At 39.6% G+C, this 17,549-nt stretch overlaps 1 protein-coding gene across 1 annotated transcript in view; it reads right to left on the bottom strand.

The window, feature by feature from the left end:
* The window catches only part of LOC140244111 (histone deacetylase 4-like), a 149,084-nt gene that overhangs the window by 34,262 nt on the left and 97,273 nt on the right, over window positions 1-17,549 (bottom strand). Inside the window, exons 6-7 of the mRNA XM_072323756.1 lie at window positions 16,719-16,839; window positions 13,855-13,973 (exon numbers count right to left, since the gene is read on the bottom strand). Coding sequence (XP_072179857.1) covers window positions 13,855-13,973; window positions 16,719-16,839 — 240 coding nt within the window. The remainder of the gene's footprint in view (window positions 1-13,854; window positions 13,974-16,718; window positions 16,840-17,549) is intronic.

The following is a 17,549-nucleotide window of genomic DNA, read 5'->3' as shown; positions in this document are numbered from 1 at the left end:
TAGAATTGTATGCTCTTTCATATTTCTTGGGTGGTTTCTAACTATTATCTCACAAAAAGTTAGAATTTGAATCCCCCATCTCAACCAAAAGTAAGCCATCTTTAAAGGGAAGATAAACCCCAAGAGCAATGTGGATTGAGTGAAAGCAGCAACATTAGTAGAACACATCAGTGAAAGTATGAAGAAAATCGGACAATCGATGCAAAAGTTATGAATTTTTAAAGTTTTGGTGTTGGAACCGCTGGACGAGGAGACTACTAGAGGTTATGACGTATGAGTGGACAACAATACCAAGAAAATATAAAGAAAATTCTACAAAAAATCCATTTTTCATGAAAATTACAAATTCCATCAACTTGATATTGACATATGTTAGGGGTAGCAATTATTCCCCCTGCTTTCTGAAAGAGGTTGGTCCATTGCTCTTTCATAATTCTAGAAAAGTGAATTTTTGTTGAATTTCCTTTATATTTTCTTTGTATTGTTGTCCACTCATACGTCATATCCTCTAGTAGTCTCCTCATCCAGCGGTTTCAACACCAAAATTTTAAAAATTCATAACTTTTGCATCGATTGTCCGATTTTCCTCAAATTTTCACTGATGTGTTCTACTAATGCTGCTGCTTTCATTCAATCCACATTGCTTTTTGGGTTTACCTTCCCTTTAAACACATTTGCTCGCTTTCTGTAGATACTGCTGCTATACCAAGAGACATAAATCAAGAATGCAATGCCATGCACACATTCACGCTCACAGCTGCAGTTTGTCTTTTCTCCAAGCTTTTGTTATCGATTCAAACGTCGTCTTCGAGACTTCCCCGAAAGAGGAAGCTGCCCTGGGATGGCGCGCGCAATTCATTTCGCAAGAACAGGAAACGGGAACACAAAAGCAAAATATCTGGGGAAGTTTGAACGCAATCTATCGTGGAACTGTTGTAGCTACGAGTACACAGGTTCTAATAATGCTGCAAACACATACATGTACTCAAGCTTTTTAAAGTAGCCTGCAGGTACCGTAATATGGAATTCTCAAAGCAAATCTCTCAGGCTCGAACCTTGTTTTGTTGCATCTTTACAAGGGTTTTTGACTTTCAGCTTCCTCTGTTTAGATTATGCTCATGAATATATAAATAGCACAATGCGTGTCTCTGTGTGTGTGTGTAAAGATTGTACATTTAATGAATGCAAATATGGAGCTTTTGGGTCGCTTTGGACAGTTAAGGTACGCGATTAATATGAAGGGTGGCTAGGGAGAATTGCTTGGGGAAACGGGCTTGATAGTTTCAGGCAAAGCACGCTACCATTCCTTTGTAATTTTACTGCACCATTTCCATTTCATCTATTTGTTACAGATGGAAAATGAAACGTGTGTTTTAATCATTAATTTTTTAAAGTTTTATTTCCACAGTGCATAAATATCAAGTAATAGAGGAACTTTTTTGTTGTTTTCTGTGACCAATGATATCTTTTTCTTACATTGTGCAGTAATATCAAATTGAAATTCTGTCTTTGGTAATATTTGAATGAGAGTGAATAAATATCACTGAAAATAAAAGTGAACATTTTATATATATGCTGGTAGTCATAGGACAGGCATGTTACAAGGACATCATCTTCAAGAGTTCCCTCATAATGCTATTTCAAAATGTTCATTTTACAGGCATAACCTTGACACAGAGCAGAATAATATTTGTATAACCTCACTATAAAAGCCATTGATTGCACTTGTTTCAGTACCTATCAAAAGCTAGAATAGCTTTTCCATGTAGGATACATCTTCCTACGACTGTTGCACTTATCATATACTCAACATCTTAGTCTTAATCTGAACATTCTCCAGTAGCCTTCAGGGGCTGCATTGCTTTTGAATATACCCCCCCCCCCCCCAAAAAAAAAAAAAAAAAAAAAAAAAAGAGAGAAAAAGATAGGACATGAATAAAACAAAAGATCCCTATTGAACTCTTTGATACTGCCAGGTATTTGAGCTGCCTTCAACACAAAATGCAGAGTTCATTCCAAATGCTCAATGAACTGTGCATACGTGCACCAACACTGCATAAAAATACATGAGTCATTCACTGAAATACTAAACCTTGAGCCCAGGCCAAGCACTAAAAGAAGACACAAAAGCTCAAAAGCCACAGTATCGAAGCATTCTATTATGTGACTTATAAAAGCATTCTGTCCACGTTCCCAGGCCATGCGCCTTCATGGGCATTCGGAATACGGAAACCGAAACAGTAAGAGCACTATTGGCTGTCTAAAGATAGCACATCAAGTATGGACACTTTACTAATGAGTTGATTTAGCAGCAACATATGGCGGTGAGGTCACAACACGGGATGGAGAACCATCTTTATACCTGCCATAAAACCCAAGTTGCATTCGGGGAACCTGGGATGTCCTTGAGAATGTCTATGGGAATTTGAGCAATTTGCACTGAAAGAGTTAAACTTGACTGGTTAAATAGAGAACCCTAACAAATTCCAGCAGCAATGGTATGTTTTGCTTTTACATGATGTGATAATATACATGAAAGGCTATGATAAATGCACATTTCACCCTTACGGAATTGAAGAAAGATATCATACCCAGCCCCTATATATCACCAAAACTTCACAGGCATCATTTTCTACCTACAAATCATTGAGGCATGCATCACTGCATAAACGTAAAGAGGTTTCTTCATCGTCTTTTTGAGGATAGAGTACAGTCCATTATCTGGTGTACTATTGTACTCGTCATGACTGACTGGTACATATATGTGGATTTGGGGAGGACCACCTCACCAGCCTTTACACCCAGCTTTTTTGATGAATGAATGAATGAATGAAGCGGGATCTGTAATACGTGCACGGGTTGTGATTCTCTCTCACGCTGGGAACTGTATTTTATGTCCCATCCAGGGCACAGAGTGTTTTGCCTCTTACTAGTTAGAGGAGACGGCATGATTACACACAACACTGCTCAGCTACAAGACTCACAAGGCTTTTAAAAACCCAAGCCAATTGAATGCAAGGCAGACATGCTACCTTGCCTATAAAGCCACCTTGCCACCCTGGCTTGTATTTCATAGAGTTAAAAGAGGCATGAACATACCGTCGCATGCTTTCCAATTGTCAATTAAAACTGTTAAAGAGCACAACATGTTTGTTTTGTTTTTTTTTAATGAGTAAGACAAAAGTGGATAACTGATTTGTAAAAACTTCCCGAGACTACATTTTGTACCACCTCAAAAAGCTATTAACCCACTGAGGATGAGTCCCGAGTATTATCGGGCAAGTGTCTATGGGAAATGCATGTTGTAGCAAAATCAGCCTGTCCTCAACGGATCACGGTAAACCGTTGAAGATGACATATTCCCATAGACACCTGCCAGATAATACTTGGGACCTATCTTCAACAGGTTGACATGCTGTACTAACAAACTGTCAGTGGTGGTGACAGGCTTTAATACCTGCACTGTGCCACCTTTTAAACTACAGTGTACCGAGGTTTTTAAACTGAGCAATAACAACAACAAAACAAAGAAAAAAGTAGCCAGTGCTGGTTAACTGAATCATGGCAACAGTACAGGTCAAATATAGCTTCAGCGCTGCTTTCAAATGACAATGAAAATGCGTGAGGAAGTGCTAAACAATTAGGCATAAAATGCAGCGAAATATACTAAAAATACGCAATGACAGGCCATCTTATTCCTTTTCCTTTTTTTCTCTTTTGTTTGTCTCTTCCTGCTTGGGTTTACACTGGCCGCAGCGCTGCAAACCGCACTGTTTGCTCAAGCAGGGCTATAAATAGTCACGGCTGATCCAGGCACCACCAAGGATTCTACTGCTGCGCCAAACGATGTATGCTGTTTGCATACCTGACTACGCCATGTTTGATTGGACTCGCTATTATTAGAAAGGGGAAGAGGAAGATTACAAATGCCCAGGAAATGTGTGCGGTGGCGCACTGGACACCTCGATTCCGCTGCAAGGACTTTATTCCACTCATCGTTTACACACATTAAAAAAAAAAAATCCAACAATTCAAGTAATACAATTTACATAATTTGGTTGCCTTCTTATTATATACACGAAAAGCAGAAGAGTGGGTTTACATACCTAGAGTTTGCTATTTACCTTTGCATGCAAGGACTTCAATAAGCCTAAATGTGTTCTTTGTGCCCTGTATCTATAATCATAGTGCATGTCCATATCATACTTAGAGTACCCCCTTTAAGGGTTATGAGACCTTATTGCCAATGGAATTTTTATTTTCACACTCTATCGGGTACAACGAATTTCGTGTGTTTTTAATCTCGCTGAGTGTCAACACATTTTACCAGCAAAATGCATGAATGAATTTGCATGGAAAAGAATTAAAGGCAAACAAAGCATCATGCCATGAATGCATGGGACAAAATGTGCCAAATACAAAAAAACAAAAAATGGAATTTCACCAATTAACCCTGATGGTACTTTATCCAGCTTGCTTCCTCAGTTCACAAACAAGAGACATGCTCAGTTGATCATGACCTCTAACATACTGAATCATCTTTAATAGCAATCAACCACTGGAAATTTGCTGATAGGCCACTCTGATCGGGTAAAGATAGTTTCAGTTGATTTTTTTTTTGCATGAAACACAAAGATGTTTCGTATAATAGCATTCAATTCATGCAGAAGGAGGCAGTGCACTGTACCATATGTCCCCCCCCCCAAAAAAAAAAAAAAAAAATTACAACGGGACCCTCTGCAATGATATCTTTGAAAATGGTGAATCAATCTAAATACAAATTCAGGGTATGAAACTATAACTCATTGCCCACATCTTACAGAAAACCCCATTCGATTTGATTCAGTGGTCAAAGAGAAACAAGGAATTTTGTCGAGGATGTCAGGAATCTCTTCCCTCCACGTTCTGTCTATTGTATTCACACACAAGAGCATCGAAGTGCTAATTTCAAATTGGAAGAATCAGACTCATGACATGCTTCACAACAATCTACATTTCTCTGCGACCGCTTAACCAAATTGAATGGGGTTTTCTGCAAGATAGAGCTAAGATGATATATCTTAAGACCCTGAAGGAGCATTTAGACAGGTCAATCATACTGGGTGTTATCAAATCGAAAATCTGACAATATTTTTTTTTTTTTTTTTTTTTTTTTTGGGGGGGGGGACATGCTGTACTTGAAAGAGAAGGGAGGGAGAGAGAAAAAAATTGAGCAATGTTGGGGGGGGGGGGGGTGGGGGGGCAGTGACAAACTGCTGTAAAATGTCTATCAACAAAAGTGATTATTGTGTCAAGAACTCCATAAGATAACTCCCTTTCAATGTACAAGCTAGCAAACACAATCTAGAGATTGCATTGTGTGGCTGAACCAGAGGTTGACTGCTGATTGGGTTAGAAACTTTTGAGCAATAGTTCGCCCCGGAATGCTCTGCAATGCAAATGAGGTCAGCGATAAACTAAAAACGGAAACCTCCACGAAAACAAAACAATACAATACAATACAATACAAAAATACTTTTGAACTTTAGCATGTTACTATTTTGGGAGCATTATCGCTGCAAGGACAGCTGCCAAAAATGTTACCCATGCGGAGGAGAGAACAACTAGAAAGGCCTACCAGTTCGCTGAGCTAACCACAGTCAAATCCCTTTCATTTCTGCTACCTCCCTTTTCTCCTCCACCTAGCATATCATCCTCTTTCATCCATTACTGCTTCTCTGTCTCCTGTACCTCTTTCCCCTTCTCCAAACTCTTCCCGCCTCTTTTTCTCCCTACTTCCAGCTCCTGCTTTTATGATCTTTCATTAAAGTAAGACGAACGCTGAACAAAATGTCTGCACATTATTCACATTATATGGGGTTCAGCAAAATATGTATACTTTTCAGTGGTGGTGGTGTGTGTGTGTGGGGGGGGGGGGGACCTCGCACTACAATTGTACTTGCTGTTGTTGTTGGGTTTTTCTGCAAAGGGATAAGGGTCATAATACCTTTTCTAGCTGCCAAAAATGTTACCCATGCGGAGGAGAGAACAACTATAAAGGCCTACCAGTTCGCTGAGCTAACCACAGTCAAATCCCTGTCATTTCTGCTATCACCCTTTTCTCCTCCACCTAGCATATCATCCTCTTTCATCCATTACTGCTTCTCTGTCTCCTACACTGTACCTCTTTCCCCTTCTCCAAACTCTTCCCGCTTCTTTTTCTCCCTACTTCCAGCTCCTGCTTTTATGATCTTTCATTAAAGTAAGACGAACGCTGAACAAAATGTCTGCACATTATTCACATTATATGGGGTTCAGCAAAATATGTATACTTTTCAGTGGTGGTGGTGTGTGTGTGTGGGGGGGGGGGGACCTCGCACTACAATTGTACTTGCTGTTGTTGTTGGGTTTTTCTGCAAAGGGATAAGGGTCATAATACCTTTTCTATCTCTTTTTTTGTCATCGTACGTGTCCCGCCAAGAAATATATTAGCTGTCATGTTCCCACTCGATCTTTCACCCACACTCCAGCAGCAACATAAATGTCGGAAGCCTTGATTTGCTGAAGCCCTTAAGAGTCCCTGTAAGATTAATATTGATGCTTTCCTCCAGATGTGCAAAGGTCAAGAAGAGAGAAATGCCCCAGGAGTTTACAGACAAGAGAACTCAACTTGATAGAGCATCACCATTATCACATCTGTCTGCTTTATACCCTACCCCTCCCCCCTTAGTCTCACTTGATTTTTTTTTCTTATTATTTCAATTATTAAACATTACTTCATGTTCACCAAAGAATCGAAGTACAATTATCTCACTGTAAGAAGTATAGACTTTGGTGCCTAAATTTTCTCCTGAATACTTGATTACCCAGACTGCTTCTCAATCTGGATCGTGATGAATTTCAGATGTAGGAATTTGACTAAATACAACAAACTTTACAGCCATAAATGTTTGATAAATGAAAGGATCACTAAAAATGAGTACATCTCTTCTGAGGCTTAACATAATACAGTGAATATATGGGCAATTCCATGGGAATGTGGACATGGCACTAAAATTTCAAGTTTATCATATTGCAAAAGAATTACTCATTATGTATTACCCATATATTGAAGTTAAAGAAACTCAAAGAATTATATCAAACGGTCAAATATTTCCTGAGAAACAGCTGCAAATGTAGAAGACAATTTTTCAGTCATCCAAATTGCTAAAATGCATGCATAACTTAATATACATTTTTTTGATAGAAAGATTCTGCTAGCACTTCAATTAATTTATTTGACAGAAGCAAATTGGTTCTACTTTAGTCTCCAATGAGGAAATTTTTATGCCACCTTCAAAAATTTTTTTGTCGCCACATGAAAGTTCAGCCCTTGAGCCGTGTAACGCGAGTTACCGAAACAAGAAATATTTTTCATTCTGAAGGAAGCAGTGGAGATAATTTGTTGGGAATCATAATTTTCTAAATTCATCACACCCTGATACTGTGCACAGGATGTTGACTTGAATAAACCCTGTTATCACATTAAAAAATGTCAATGAAAAGTGTAACGCGAGTTACCATGTAACGCGAGTTACCGGCATGTATCGCGAGTTACCGACTATAAACACTAGTTTCCCCCAACATAAGCAAATTTTAGCACTAAATTGAGCTAGATTGTGGTAAAAACAATCAAATGCAGTGTTATACCACCCTCTGCTGGACTGAAACAAAGGAGGGCAGCCTAATCAACTGTGATTGTATAATACTACACGTCTGTAGAATCAAGGCCACTGATCACATGCCACATTGAAGAGTCTAGCCAGGGTTTCACTGCATGTGGACATTAGTACATCCAGCAGTGAATGAGAACATGAAATTTATCTTCTTAATTTCCTGCATCAGTATTACAGAATTTTTATTAAAGAAAGCTATAAAGCAGCAAGTGTTGGTTCTAATCCTTATTTGGTGGTCTACTGAAGATGACGCCTGTCCAGAGATCAGGAGGTTGTGGGTTCGAATCCTGCTTATGTACAATGTACGACCATGATCTTTTTATCATGGCTACTACTAAAACACTGATCAATTCAGTGCTTATTTACGTTCATGTAGGGCAATTTGTCAATCAGTTGCAATGAAAACATCTCAACGAAAAATTTCATGAATTTGAATAATTACGCAGTACCCGCTGCATACTATAAGGATTAGAACCAACACTTGCTGTCGGGCGAAAGCTCAGTGGTCTAGTGGAGATGATGCCCGTCGTCCAGTGATCAGGAGGTCTTAGGTTTGAGAATACTGCTCGAGTATGTACGCCCATTAGTTTTTTATCATAGCTACTACTAAAACACTGATCAATTCAGTGCTTATTTACTTCGATGTAGGGTAATAAGCCAGTTCGTAATTACACAGTACTAGCTCATGTACATGTACACATACAAAAGACCTTTCTTTTTTCTCAGTTGGTTCGGCACATCACTCGTTTTCAAAGCGGCATAATGCATTTAAAAGCTTGCCCGACATAACAATTTATGGAATTCATGTTCAAAAACAAATTAACTTGCATTTAGATCAGGGGATCAGAATACTCCCATCAGTTTATAATTCAGCAGGCATCCATTTCATTGTTTTGGATTGAATGTGGTAATAGCTTATTTCCTTTTATATTGCAAATACCATTCTTGCTGTCAGGTGGATGTGCTGGCAAGCATCATTTAGATAAGGATTGCATGAATAATCATCGCATCACAGATGCTTAAAATCTCAGTGAATTACAAACCAAAATGCCTGTTGGTACATATGACCTTTTTCTGCTCATGCACAAAGTGGAATTACGAACTGGTCTATTTGTCAATCAGTTGCAAAGAAATGTACTAGTTTTCACTCCTCATAAAGATAGGATTTCAATTTTTGAAAGATTGTAAGCTTTTTGTAAACTTGTAGATAGGTTTTGATACTTTTATGTTTTGTTTTAAAAAGACTTTCAACATTTTTCATCTTTACACTCTGAAAACTACACTTATACACCTAAACCATCTGGGTATATATTCAAATGTATTCAAGGTCTCTATGAGGAGTGAAGCTCTTATTAATCTTAAACGCATTCTTCTATTGGGTTTTATTAGTAAAATATTTGTTTAACATTTATTCATTTTACTATCTACAAAAATAAGCATCTTTCAAAATATTCAACACAAGATTCAGTGCCATCAGAACAGTTGTATGTCATCAATTTGTGTCACCCTGTGTTAGTGGACATAATGTAACGCGAGTTACCGTAACGCGAGTTACCGACAGAAAGGCTCCCTACATTTTTACCAGGTCATTGTTACTCAACTTTGATAGTGTTAATTCATGAGTCCTAACCCACTATCAATTCAAGGTAGGAAAACTGTTATCAGGATTGTCTAGTATGAGGAGACTTTCCAAAAAGAGGTCTTTATAGAATTGACCATGTCCTTTTTGTGTAACGCGAGTTACCAAAGTTTAATGATTCAGGAATCCCAACATGTTTGTCCTTTATTTTTCTTTTTGGATTCATTTAGTTGATATATGTCTACTTAACCCATGATGACAAAAGTAACTTGTAGATCCTACCAATTACAAAGATATTGGCACATTATCCCATAAATGTACCCATTATTTGTAACGCGAGTTACCATGGAATTGCCCATATGGACTGTTTATCAATATTGCCTTATATTACAGTTGTTTAATCATATTGTGTTTGGTTTTTGCCTGGCTTTGAAAATGTTTATATTGAATGTCATCTTTTTCACTGAGTGTAAAGTAAAATCACAGCTATGTATATCATTCCCTTATTTTCAGTTTGTTTTTCCTGCACAATTTGTATCAATGGGCTTTTAAACAATGAAGTCAGAGATATGTAACACGCTGCTTTTAGCTTCAATTATCAAGCGGGCGACAGAGGTGCTACAACTGCGAGCGTTGACCTCCACGACAAGAGAGAAGAGGAAAGACGGCAAACTGCGATAAAGTTCCTGACGACGCCAGATATATCGTGATTGATGGTACTGGACCCGCTTGCACTTTTGAAGACGGCTCCCGGCGACGACGGGTTTAAATTTAGACCAGAGGTTGTCCATTTATCACACGGTATCAGTCTCGGAGGCACAATCGTCAGCTTCCAAACCCCTCGTTGGATGATATCGTATCATATCGGGTGGAGTGGACACTTTATGCAGCGTTTAAAATTGATATACAGTATGGCACGGTTTCTGACCTTGTCACGCTTCAGCGATTCAGGGTGTCACAAAACTATGTCTTGGTAAAAAAAAAAAGAGACTTGGAGTTGCCATGCTCTTCCAGAGGTGTGGTTGCTAGGTTACCATTTTGCGTTTTAATAAACCCATTGAGGACGAGTCCCGAGTACACTCAGGCAAGGTCTATGGGAAATGCGTGTTGTAGCAAAATCAGCCAATCCTCAACAGGTTAACATCGATTGGGGGGGGGGGGTTGGGGTTGATTACAGGTAAACAGGAATTGTATAGAATCAATTCTTTTGAAGTGCTGAACTATCACCATACATGTGGGTCATTCAGATGCATAACTGTAGGCTCATTGGGCAAGTAGTTCATCTGCACTATGATGTAATATGCAAAATATAATATTCACAATGTCTGGCAAGCCCATCCTCGAGTCAGAGTATATCTTATATCTACATCCAATTTTCTGTCTATTAAAGAATTTGTAATAATAACTGAATCATGCTACTTTTATGTTAAGGAAGTAGGCTGTGGACAAAAACAATAAAGGACAGGTAAACTGACAAAAATAAAAAAAAAGTGACTTAGTTTTCAAACAAACTGGATCAGCATGACTAAGCTTTAATAGGAAGGACTGAGTAAAAGAGTTAACAAGCAATCATTATGTTTGTTTTTTTTTTTTGGTTTTTGTGTGTGTGTGTGTGTGTGTGCTGTTTGTTGAGTGAGCTGAATTCGTAGTATCCTACAAGGTGCATCTGATAAAAACGGTTTCTTGATACTGTCTAATCTAATGGCTGATAGTGTTATCCGAGCATACGTTGTACCTGCATCGGAAGCTGCACAGCAGGTTTGCAGAATGCCAATACCAACGATGTATTCAACTAGCTCTGGTTCAGAGCATAAGGAGCTTTATTCGCATGCATACATTCTTTCTACTCTGAGCGAGGGGGCACATGCTTCGTGTATTTGGCACAGATTCAAATCAGTCCGATTCTTTTGAGACAGATGTCTGATATTAGTGTGATCTATCGTGAAAGAAAGAAGATAATTCCAGAGAAGACTTGATTGTGCTTCCAGACAGTCTATTATAGCAGGGTGGTACAGTTACCAGCATGTTAAAAGATCGATGCATAAAACAAATCAACTGCTCCATCATAAAAGTCTAAAATCTACAATATGATCTACAAATGCATACAACTAACAAATTTCCTGTCCTGTCTGTATAGAGCTGTATATCAATGCTGACAAAATGGGATGGGGGGGGGGGTGGGAGGGGTAGTGATTTCAGTGAGTCCACAATTGACATTCTGAAGACCGAGACATTGAATTTGGTTGGGTAGCCAACGTCATTTTGGGTGCAACCACATCCTTACTGGGTCGTAACCTTGTGAATTGAAACATGCCAGTTCCAGGGAAATGAGTTGTGGCCTTGTATTGTATGAAGGGAGTCAAAGCCATTTCACTCAGGTACTAGCTCATCATTCACTGCGAACAGTGTAACAGAAGAAACGTGGCTTGAATATTAAGGGCAAATTTGTCACCATGAATGCAAGGAAAAGATTCTACAGCTATTATAAAAGCTAGAAGGTAATTAAAATCCTCAACAATATCTGGTTATCTCTGCTTTTGTCACCCTCTCTCTTTCTTCCTAAAAACGAGCGCCCCCCCCCCACCCCCTCGTCATTTCAACCCCCCGCTGCTCCCCTTGCCATCCACAAAGTTATTGAATTAAGTCACACATCCTGCTGGGCTACTTTTTGCGGGGCTCAAAAAGTTTGTTGCCCTCTGCACAATCCACACAGGAATGATGTCAAACATGAAAACTTCCCAAACCCACGAGTTCCTTCCCTGAATACCCTCCTATCTCCCTCTTTCTCCTTCTCCTCCTCTTCCTCCTCCTTCTCCTCTCCTCCTTTCCCAACTCTGAAGTTCAAAGGGCTCCCTCGCAAGCTTGACAGGGCTGTACAAGGAATTACGTTGGCACTTGGCATCCGATTGCTGCAGGGGTCAGATCTTCAAACACAACCCTCTCTTGATTTCTGGTAATGGGGAATTGAAAAAGCTATCAGACTTCGTTCGTTCACTCTCTCTCTCTCTCTTTCTGAGCGCAACAGGTGCTTCGAGAGAACTTGCAGACTTTTCCTCTACATTATGACATCACGACATCGAAGAGAGCCATGTGATTAATGATTATCATCTCTCGCTGTGCACACCGTGCCAACTAGATGGGATACATGTGTGTACAGAAACATCTCGTTGACAGAATGGAGCCTGTGACATTCCGTTCGTGCGACCCCCTCCTCCCCCCCCCCCCCCCCCCAGAAAAAGGAAAAAATGTTTGGAAATGGTGTATCTTGTGGGAGCATGGCAGCATTACAACTCGAACGGGTTTGTCTGATTTTAACTACAGCGACATGAAGGGAAATGAATTAACTTTGCAAAGTACAGAAAAAAAAAATTATAGCATACAACAAGGGAGATGAAATGACTCTCTTCAATTCTTCTTACAGACCAGGAACACTTCAGCCTTGTAGAAGTTCTCAGAGTTTCTAGTCACTTTCACTTATCCTTTGTTGTTGTTTTTTTTTTTATCCAAGCTATACCACAATGGAGATTGTGTGACTGGGAAAGACACTTGGTCCTGGTCCCTATCCCTCCACTGACGGTGCATCAAAATAGGAACACCATTTGTGGGAAGTTTTCAATCTGCGTAAAATTCTCATTCCTAGCCCCCCCCCCCCCTTCCCCTCCCCCCTCCCCCCCTTGATGACATCCCCAACAACTCCTCCGCCTCAACACTAATCTTTCCAGAAGAGACGATGAGATATACATTTATATGTCAATATATTTTCATCCAATTCCAAACTTGACAATGAACTGCAAATCCGTCAACCTTTATAGTACGGGGAGAGATCAGGTATTCTGTGTAAGCTGCGCTCTCAATCAATTTACATAGAAGTGGGCGAACGCGGACAAAAGTAGAAACATATCAAATCCTTCCGCCGCGCATGGAGATAATAACCACTCGTGCAGGGCATGCAGGGCAAGCCCACGACTCTGTGAAAGATGTATAACAGGCCACTGTGAATACTCATGGGCAGAAATCAGTCCACGCAAAGGTGATTCCCGATTTGGATGCAGAGCGAAAAAAATAGATGCAATGCGCTTGAAAGCAATCAACTCAATAGGTGGCTACAAAGGAGGACACAGAAATATCTATGCCATGTTGACACAATAAACTATGGGAAAACAAAATACTGAGATGATTTTTGCAATGTTGCCTGACTTTTTGGCATACATTCCAGGTGGACTATTTAGACAAAGCTTTGCCCATTTCAGGTGAAAAAAAAAAAAGAAACACTGTGCTCACGAGTGACTATTCATAAATTTGTAAACTACAAAACACAATATTGGATTGGGTATATCACTGCATTTGGAGTGACATTTCATCAAACTCCCCCAGTCTAAACAACCCCCTCACTACTATAATTATCGTCTATGGCCGATTTTAAAACATGAAAGCTTTCATCTGCTTTTCAAATTCATCATGTCATTCTGCGTTTTATTTCTCCCATTCTTCCCCCCCCCCCTTGATATTTAGAGGTAAGGTTCGTGGCGAAAGAAAAATTGAGAAAATGCACCACGTGTGCTTTAATAGTCAAACGCCTACCTGTTTTCCGCAGTGGGAAGTTGCTGCTGTCGTACTGGCCAAAGCCCATTGGCTGATGGTGGAACTGGGGTGAAACATTGTGGGGCGGGGAGTGGTGGTCCATGGAACTCGGAGGCGTCCTACAAGAGAAAATTTGCGGAGCATTTGCTGTAACAAACAATCAAGAACACGAACAAAAACAGCAGCAGCACAGACGCTTAAAACAATGACAAGGAAAGAAAATGAAATAAAGGGAAAAAAAACAGAAGGAAATGAATTAAAGCCAAGAAAAGGGAGAAAAGAAGACAAAAAAGAGATAACTTCAGAAAAAAAAAGGACAAGAACTTGAAAAACAAGAGAAGGGATAAAGAATTGGTAATATAAAAGCATGATGGCTTTTGTGATGCTTTACGGGGTAAGAAGGCGGCAAAGCCTAAAAATGACTTCCACCCACAAATACTACTTGAACAGGTGAACGAGTTGAAAATTTCCATCTAGCTTACCAGGGCCCATAAATAGTTAATTACTTACACCTCCTGTATAATTGATTGTTTCCGTCATCGCAAATCTACTGAAGGGGATCATAAGAGAAAGAACAAGATTATAAATAGATACAAATAGAATAGATAGCTAAAGGCCCACAAAAAAAAAAAGAGAAAAAAAGTGTCCTCGACATGTCCACACAAAACTGTAACCCGGTAAGAATTTTTCATAAATATTCAAAAATAGCTGGTCAAATTGCAGTAGTGCTGCGCCAAATATAGTCGAGCTGTCAGAGTTTACGGGGCGCCAAAAATAAACGCGGCACGACCAGGAGCCTGAGACGCTTTGTGGGGAAGAGCAATAAAGATTCCGCAATCACTTGGGGGATGAGGAGCGCACGTTGCCATGGCGAACGGCAGGTCTGCCCCGGCCCTCGCTTGCCGGTTTGCTGTTGTTTTAATTGCGCTGGAGGAGAGTATGAGATTCCGAGAGGGCAGCGTGCTCTGGACGGGTGACGATCGCGTCTTGCTCTCGTCAAGACGACGTCACCCACTTTCCCCAGGTCTCTCCGCCGCAGATAGGAGAAAGGAGAGACGCAGAGAGACAGACAGACTGACTAAAAGAGAGAGTAGGAGAGAAAGAAGATGGAGACAGCGAGATGAGAAGACAAGATGGAGCGAGAAAAAGAAAGACAGCTTCAGAGAGAAAAGATGGAGAGATATACAGTGCGTCTCTGAAAAAATGAAACCAAGTTTCCTTGCAACTTTTTTTTTGCTGTCATCATCATTAATTTGCTTTACAAGCTGCACATGAACAGAAACAGGCGCTTTCTTTCTTTCATTTGCTGCACAACTCAATGTTCATATTTCGTGCACAACCAAGTTAGAACAATGGACACTAATGCTACCAAATTTTCACTTGCACGTGTGCATATTGTGACTTTGGGCAAGATTTTCAGACTTTTACTATTATCTTTTCAAAATGCAAAGCTCATAACCAAAATATCCATACTTTCTTCTTTCACAAGAGACCTTATGCATAAAATATGAATGATACATGCTCAAGAAAAAGTTGTATGAAGACATGCTTCACTTCTACCTATTCGATGAATAGGTAAAAACAAGCTTTCAGCTTTCCCGATTTAGCACTCGACAATAGACTCAATATCTGCGCGAGTGAATTTCCCTTTATCACTCCCACCTTCCTATTTGTGTAAATTCATCAAAGCATGAAGACCATTGTTATCAGCCAAGTCCGGAAAACTAAATTGCTTCTTATTTGACTATCCATCTACTTGGGTAAAATTGAGGCATAGTTTCAAATCAAATTTTCTCTAACAGGCGTTAATCTGCTTTTTTTCCCCCTTTTCATGCATGAGCGTCATCTGAAAGTAAGAAAAAAAAATTGTCATTAACTCTCAATGTGCCATGGTGGAAACTCCCTGTGTGCCACATTATTCTTAGACACCAACAATATCATGCTTTGAGAAAATAAGTTTTTGCTTTTCAAATCTATGCTACTACTTCTAAAGATTTTTGTTCAGCTGGACATATTGTGTGTAAAGTTGTAGAGAAAATGCCAAGCATTGCTTTGATGCAGCATGTATGACAAATCTATGATTGTTTTTCTTTCAAATGACTTGTATAGCAGCATAAATCACTGTAAATGCATGGCTATTGCACACAAACCAGTGACAGAAAATTAAAATTAACACCTATATCCAGTAGGGAACATCGCTTGTTAGTCAATCATGACATAAAATGCAAGCTAAATAGTGAGAGGAACTAGAGCGCGAGAAACGCTTTCATTGTACTGCAGCATTTGGCGATTTATCGATCGGATTAGGCGGGTTGGTGCGTTTGAGCAGAATATGCGAAGCTGGCACGCTGTCGACTGAGTCGGATGTGCAAACGTGGCACATAAAGAGTTAAGGCTATGATTTCCGTTTCTGCACAAAGTTTACCGAAAAAGCATGTAAAAGTCACTCAAAGTCGCAACTGGCGCATGCATTCGAAAATTTAGTAGCACTACTGCCCATTGTTCTAACTCAGTCATGCATGAACTATGACACATCGAGTTGTGCATCAAATGAGAGAAGAGAAGCGTATCTTTCCCCTCATGTACATCTCCCATAAAGTAAATTTATTACTATGATCGCAAAATGTTGCAATGAAACTCGTTTTCTGGGATGCACTGTTTAGAGAGAAGATGATAGAGTAGGGGAGAGAGAGAAGAAGATGAGATATAATGAAGGAGGAAAGATATCACAAGTTGCGGGGAGTGCATCCAGAATCAATACTGTGCAACACAAACAAAGGGACTGTATCAATGCAGGTAGACCCTAAAACTTTCAGAGACATTTCATCATTAAAAGCCTTTGATCATTGATGCCTGTATCTTACCAGTGCCTGTACGGAGGTGAATGGTTGAGGGCGCCGCTACCACTGACATCGTTGAATTTCTGCTGCCTGTTCAGGAGGAACCGCTGTAACTTATCCTTCACTTCTGTTGAGGCTACTGCACCTGAAGTTTAACAGGGACAAAAGGAGGAGATAGAGAAATATTAAACAAAAAAATGTAACAAGTAAGGTGACCCATCATATTCGTTGACACAGTTTAGAAGTAAATTCTCTTCATCATACAAAAATATGAACTTTTACTAAGCACTAGAGGGGACATACTTCAATGGCTGAGGAATCTGTGGCATCATTCCAAACAAAAGTATCTATCCAGTCCGCCCTGTGCTATCTGGCCATGTTGGGCCCAGCACCCGTCCACATATTTCGCCAGATATGGCAGTTTATGTACATCTATGTACATATAGCTGCCGACCCCCATGGTAGCTAGGTAGGTAACTCACAATGCAATAGTGACATAATCTATGCTAGCCTACTTAAAATCATAGTCCCTTTATTACTGAAATTGCAACATTTTAATAATGTGAATTCATCCCATATTTCTGTTGGGAATATTATTTTATAAGTATAAAATTGTGTTAAGGGTTTTAATTGAGTTGAAAATCATTTGTACATCTCCGGATGAGAGATGGCTGGATACTCGAGGTCAGACTGTATACGCCAGGTGTCTACAACAAACTAGTGTACTCATCTCATGTTGCAAGAATTCTTACAACACGTTTTTTCTGGCATCCACAGTATCTTAACATGGAAGTGTTTTTTTTAATTTTTTTTTTTGAGATTTGATGTTCACAATCATGCCTGACCTAGAGTTGA

Source organism: Diadema setosum, chromosome 20 (genome assembly GCF_964275005.1).
Source record: "Diadema setosum chromosome 20, eeDiaSeto1, whole genome shotgun sequence".
Taxonomy (NCBI): Eukaryota; Metazoa; Echinodermata; class Echinoidea; order Diadematoida; family Diadematidae; genus Diadema; species Diadema setosum.
This window is presented reverse-complemented; position numbering and strand designations above follow the sequence as displayed.